At 35.0% G+C, this 7,082-nt stretch overlaps 1 protein-coding gene across 1 annotated transcript in view; it reads left to right on the top strand.

Annotated features, from left to right (window-relative positions):
- The window catches only part of LIPI (lipase, member I), a 75,088-nt gene extending 69,099 nt beyond the window's left edge, over nt 1-5,989 (top strand). Inside the window, exon 10 of the mRNA XM_006866448.1 lies at nt 5,902-5,989. Coding sequence (XP_006866510.1) covers nt 5,902-5,989 — 88 coding nt within the window. The remainder of the gene's footprint in view (nt 1-5,901) is intronic.
- Nucleotides 5,990-7,082: the final 1,093 nt, after the last annotated feature.

Here is a 7,082-nt window from a genome sequence, read left to right as displayed (position 1 = left end):
GACATTTCTGGGGTTAGCAGTCCAGTGCTTATCCTCTAGTGCCATACCGGAATTCACTATAGACTATAATATAAACATATGAACTTGGAAACAACAACAACAAAAAATCTTTCACTTGATTTATTGCAATGTTCACTTTATTGCCTTGGTCTGGAACCAGCATACCTCTAAGCTATGCCTGTAAATAATACAGTGTCAAAAGAATAAAAATAACAAAAATAATCATATGTATTTAGACAAGGTATAAACCAAATTTGAAGAGTTGAAACTTTTCTAGCAAGTATCTAATTCTTGTTATCAGTATATTTAGTCATTGAAACCTCAATAAGGAAGTAAGAAACATTACTAAATACTGAGTGGTAATTTTATTGCCCTTGGATTAATTAAAATTCTTGTGAAAATACCAAAAGAACATGAGCATTTTCAGCAGAAATATCAGCAACTTTATATATCAGTGACAGACAGTGAGAAAGACAGAGAGGAAAGTCATGTCCAGATAGACTAGCGATGGGGAGATATTTTAATCTCCAGTTGATGTCTGTGACATATTAATGATATATTTAGATTTAGATGATGTAATTTTCAGCACCTACTACTTTTGTCATTTAAATTTAGGGGATTCCTTTTGTCAACAAATAAAGTTTTATAGTAATTATAACTGTAAAGAAGGACGGATTATTTTCCCTTCGGTTCAGAAGGGGCACCAATGTAAATCTTGTCCAGAAACTAGAAATTTAAGTAAATTATTTTCATTGCACTGAAGTTCAACATGTCAATAGACAAGGAAACAAAGGATAATATGCCCTTTGTATATATGGGAAAATGACAGGCTTACCTTTACTTACCATTATGCAGAAGTGAAGAGGGAAATCTTAACATTAAGAATACAACAAAGCCTAATACAATATTCAGCAATGCGGTGTTTCAGGATAAGCACTGTTCTGCTGTTGACTACAGGATCAGAAATTCCAACCCACCAGTCATTCCAACTTACAACGCTATAAGTTGGAATTGACTCAACAGTACTTAACAACAATATACTAATTAAGATAAGAGAAAAGGTTTACCTGCTAAAATTTTACTACAGGAAGTAGAAGTGAATTACATAAAGAACGTCTCAGTGATATTTAAGAAAATTTAAAAACATGAAAATTAGATAATAAGAAAAATTACTGTGATAAAAATCAGTTGGCTCTGATTTAGGACCAGCATTAAAACCATTGCTATTGGTGGTGTTCAGTGCTGTCAAGTTGGTTTTGACTCATATTGACCCTAAACACAACAGAAACAAACATTTCCTGGTCACACATCACCCTCACAATTATTTTTAAGTTGAGCCCATTGTTACTGCCATTGTGTGAATACATTTTGTTTGGAGGGCTTCCTCTTTTTCACTGATCCTCCACTTTACCAAGCATGGTGTCCTTCTCTGGGGGATGATCCCTCCTGACCACACGTCCAAAGGACAAGAGACCAATTCTTGCTATCCTCACTTCCAAGGAGCATTCTGGCTGTACTTCTGAGACAGATTTGTTTGTTCTTCTGAAGTTCATGCTACTTTAAATATTCTTCACAACACCATAATTCATTTGTATCAGTATTCATTTATATCAATGCTGTCTTCCCTTTTTCATTGGAGCTGGTGGTATAGTATTTATGTGTTGGACTGCTAACCACAAGTTCAGCACTTTGAATTTACCAGTCACTTGGCAGATAAAGAGGAGGTTTTCTGTGCCCGTAAAGATTTACTACCTCAAAAAACTTATACAGGGTTATTATCAGTCAGAACCAAATGGACAGCACACCACCACCACCACCACTTTACTCACTGTCCAGAGTTCACATGCCTGAAGCCACTGAAAATACCTGGGTCTGCTGCACTTTAGTCCTCAAATTGACATCCTTGCTTATGAACACTTGAAAGAGGTATTTTGCAACAGATTTTCCTATTTTTTTTTTTCTTGACTTCTTCTTTTCATTAATGTTGATTGTGGGTCCAAACAAAATGAAGTCTTTGACAACTTTAATCCCTTCTTCATTTATCAAAATGTTACTTATTGGTCCAGCTGTGAAGATTTACATTTTCTTTACATTAAGATGCAGTTTATATTGAAGGCATTCATCTTCATAATAAATATGTTAAGTCCTATTCACTTTCAGAAAGCAAGTTTGTGTCATCTGCATATCAAAGGTTGTTAATAACGCTTCCTCCCATCCTGATGCCAAGTTTTTCATATAATCCAATTCCTGAATTATTGCTCAGTTTACAGATTGAGTAAGTGTGGTGAAAGGATACAACCCTGATGCATACCTTTCCTGATTTTAAACATTCAGTATCCTCTTGTTCTCTCCTTTACTGATTTTAAACCATCGACTGTTGACTTGTTCAGTTTGAACGACTGACTCTTGGTCTCTGTACAGGTTCCTCATGAGCCCAATTCAGTGTTCTGGAATACCCATTATTCTCAATGTTATCCATAGTTATGATCCACACAGTTGACTACCTTTTAAAACTTACAGTATGGCTTTGTATGCTGTCGAGTTGTAAGATTGTGACTAAAGATATACTTCACAATAATCCTGCCTTATTAACATATAGAGGTTAGAATTTGAAACACATAGCACTGGAAGATCAAAAAATGGAAGACAACTACACAGTAGTTAGAATCATGGCCTAGCCAACTTAACAAATATTTCTGAGGTATACAATTTAGTCCATTATGTTATTGGTTTTAGCTCAATATTTTCAAGTTCCTTTTAAAAATTTTACACATGGTGCTTAGATTTAATGGGGTGAATATTTGGTTAAGAACTTTTGGAGAACATGGTGGTTGGAACTTGAAAACTCTAAAAGATGTTTCAAAATAATAGTTTTGGAAAAATTACTTTGCATTTAATAAGTTTGTCATCTATGCTGATATTTGCCATCCATATGGTGTGGCATCCTGATGTGGTGCTGTGGGTTAATGTGCCAGACTGCAAAGGCGTTTGAACTTCAAATTTGGGAGTTCAAGCTCTCCAGCTGCTCCTCTGAAACCCTATACAGGGTCACTATGGGTTGTAATTGACTCTACAGCACTTAATAACAACAATGCTGTGGTGCTGTGGGTTAGTGTGCTGGACTGTAAAGTCAGTTTGAACTGCAATGTCGGTGGTTCACGCTCACCAGTCGCTCCTTGGAAACCCTATACAGGGTCACTATGGGTCAGAATAGACTCAACGGCACTTAAAAACAACCTCTAACAGCTGTAGTTTTGTTTTTTTTTTTCCACAAAGGAAGCCATCCAGGTTAAGTGCAATATTGAGAGTTAATTAAGATAAATAACAGCAAAGAATATTAATAGTGTGGGTTTTGCTTGTGTATGTGTATTTCTAATGTAATGATATCATGTTTGGTAAGGTGGAGGGTCAGAGAAAAAGACGAAGATCCCCAACAAGATGGATTGGCTAAGTGGCAGCATCGATGGACTCAAGTGTGGCAATAGTAGTGAGGTTGGCCCAGAATTGGGCAGTGTTTCGTTCTGCTGTGCATAAGGTTGCTATGGGTCGGTACCGACTCTATGACACCTAACAACAACAATGTAATGAAAGCTATACTACTTTCAATATTTCACCAACACCATAAGAAGAATGGAGTGATTTTAGGATGATCAGAAATGTGCTTTTGTTTTATATGCCATTATTTATTTTGCCTAGACATTTTCAGAATTTTAATATTTTAGTTAGATTAAGATAAGATTTATAAAATATATATGTCTGTTTAAAATAATATTTACTGCATTTCTTTTATATTACATAGACTGTGTATTTAAATGTTTGATGCTTATAATAAGTGATTCTCTTTTTAATTTGCCTAAAAGTTGTTGTGACATAATTCTAGGTAGTAATTGTATAATTGTACGGTGTAATCAAGAATTTTCAGATTGTAATTATAAAAATGACAACACATATATTTTCACTATACTGTGAGAAATAAAGTAATTACATAAATACCCAATAATGAATGAAAATCTCAACACATTTTGAAAAAAGTTCATTACATATATATGTAAATGTATTTTACAATCAATCTTTTTTTCCCCCCTATATTAGCTGTCTTCATAAAGTTTGTGAAAAAATCCCATTATCTTTTAGTATCATTTTCATGAACTTTTGAAACATCCTCATATTTGTCTTGTCATTTGCTCTATATTTTTGTCATTAGCATAGTGTATAAAACTATATTTGACTCATGTTAGATGTTCATCTAATATTAGTCCTGCATCCCAGTTTCCTTACCTCTCCTTACTGGTTTCCAATATAACTTTCCTTACTCTTCCTAATATTTATAAATACAAAGTTCAAGCAACACAGTGATCAAGCCAATAATTATGCGAAGGAGTTCATTTACATTGCTGAAAGAATTCATCAGTAAAATGCTTCATTTTTAATACTTCTGTAAAAGTACAAGTTATATTCTCTAACCTTGTAAAATTCCTATTTTCTTTTAACAATTTAATGCATCATTACTTTCTAAATGTCTTTTCAATAAGCTTAGCAAAAGAAACTTCTATTGATATCAAATTGCATCATATAAGATTAATGTAATTTCAAAGTCCTTTGCCCAAACTTTATTTAACATTCTCAAGAAACTATTAAAGTAAAAAAAAAAAAAAAAAGTTTATTCCAAGATGCCTGTTTTGAATGAAGCAGATGATTGAAGGAGGGAAGTATTGTGTACCAAGGGTAACTACTACGCTACCAGAGCTCCTTTCCTGTAGAGTAGGCACTCTAAATTTGGACTTCTAGCCTTCTAATCTTCAGAGAAAAAACATTTCTGTTATAGTACCACTAGATAACTAAGAATAGTCTTGGTGTGGCTCTTTAGGATAGGCACTGGGTGGCTAAATGCAAAATTGGTGTTTCAAACCCACCCTGGTAGTACAGTGGTTATGAATCAGGCTGTGAACCTCAGGGTCTCAGGGTCAGTGGTTCAAAACTACCATCTGTTCCATGGAAGAAAGATGAAGCTTTCTATTTCCGTAAAGATTTACTGCCTCAGAAACCTTGTACAGGGTCGCTATGAGTTGGAATCAACTCCACGGCACATAACAACAACAACGTCTCCTTAGAAACATTATATAAGGCCACTAGAAGTCCAAACTGAGAGCACCAGTTCTGGAGAAAAGTCTTTATTTCCTTTTATCATCTATAGACCCAGCATCCCTGGAGATTTCTTTGTATCTTGGCATCCATCTTTCCCTGGACCTAGGAGCTTCACAATGCCGGGGCTACAGGTCCAAAGGATACCCTCTACTCCCAACTCTTCTTTCATGGTGAGAGTAGGTCCCTCTGAGCTCCAAAAAGAGATTTACTCAAGATACAACCTAATCCTGTAGATTGCATCAGGAATCACTAATGTCATGGTATTTGTAATGGTGTGCTGTTGAGTCAGTTCCAGCTAATAGCAACCATATATAAGGTTACTGAGGCTGTAAATCTTATGGGAGCAGAAACATGTACTCTCTAACCTTCACTCAATTCATAGTAAAAGGTTTCAAAACAAATTTCAAACATAGGAAAAAACAAAACAAAAGCCAAACAGGAATTGTGTTTAAGGTTCAACTTTTTCCATATTAAGCTGTGTTTTCTACACACTGTAAATATTTCAATGAAACAAAAAGTGAAGAGGAAGTTGAAACACAACACTTTTTTTTTTTGTTTGTTTCTAACAGTCATTTGGTTAACCACAAAGCAAAATAAGAAGGAACTGAAGCAATCCTAAGGGTTTGTTTCAACTCTCTGCATTTGAAGAAATAGCTTGTCATTGGCTTAGAATGTACTAATATTTACATGAGAAGGAGATACATTTTTTTCTGTTTTATTAACAGTTATTTTCCTCTCTCTTTTTCTCTTTCACAGACCCACATTTTGCTGGTATGATTTTGTACTTAAAAAAAATGAAGAAGTATTTCTCAGGCCAAGTACATGCACGTCAGAGAAAACGTAACTACAATGCTTTCTTTTATCAAATATCACAACTGGATTTGTTTGAGAATTAAAGAAGTTTTAAAAGGAAAGAATGAATCATTTCTTTATTTTAGAATAAATCAGTCTGGGATTTAGATATTTCTACTCTCTTAAATAAGGAGCTCTGGTAGCGTAGTGGTTACGAATCGGGCTGCGAACCTTAAGGTCAGCGGTTCGAAACTACCAGTCGCTCCGCGGGAGAAAGATGAGGCTTTCTACTCCCCTAAAGATTTACACCCTCGGAAACCCTGTACAGGGTCGCTATGGGTAGGACCCGACTCGATGGCACTTAACAACAACAACAACAACTCTCTTAAATACATTTATAAGAATATAAAAAATAAAATGTATAAAGCATTCTGATATACTTTAAAAGTTGCTTCTATCTTGACCAGAGTCCTGCTGTAAAAATGTAGGATAAGCACAGGACTGCTAACCACAATGTTGATGGTTCAAACTCATCAGCTGCTCCTTGTAAACCCTATTCAGGGTTGCTATGAGTCGAAACCCACTTGGCACCTAACAACAGCTATAACTATGTTGGTTGGATTTTCTTTTATTTTTAAATTTTTATATTTTTTATTTGGTGAATTTGCTCGGATGAATATAAATTTCATAAACATAAACACCAAATAAGTTGCCCTTTATACACCTTCTGCTAAAATATCTACTTGGCAGTCTGATACGTGCTTCCTACATTATGTTTCTATGGAGCATGATAACCTTAACGTATGTAATGTTGAAGGTCAAATCCTAACCCCACCACTTATTAATGGTGTGTTTCTGAGTAAGTTAATTTACTTCATCAAGTATCAGTTGCTCAAAGAGATTTTGTTAAGATTGATTCAATAAAGCACTTTGAATACTCTCTGGGAAGAATGATAATAATAAAAATAATGATAGCTAACACACTTGAGAGTATAATACAGGGCCTGGAAATCTTTCATTCTGTTTTAGTCTAACATGGGGTCTCTATGATTTGGAGCCAACTCAACAGCAATTAACGTGGCATTGCAGGATAAAGCGATGGATCACAAAGTCAGTTTGAGCTGCAAGGTCAGTCGTTCAAATTC

The sequence above is a fragment of the Chrysochloris asiatica genome, unplaced genomic scaffold (assembly GCF_000296735.1).
Source record: "Chrysochloris asiatica unplaced genomic scaffold, ChrAsi1.0 scaffold00091, whole genome shotgun sequence".
Lineage (NCBI taxonomy): Eukaryota > Metazoa > Chordata > Mammalia > Afrosoricida > Chrysochloridae > Chrysochloris > Chrysochloris asiatica.
This window is presented reverse-complemented; position numbering and strand designations above follow the sequence as displayed.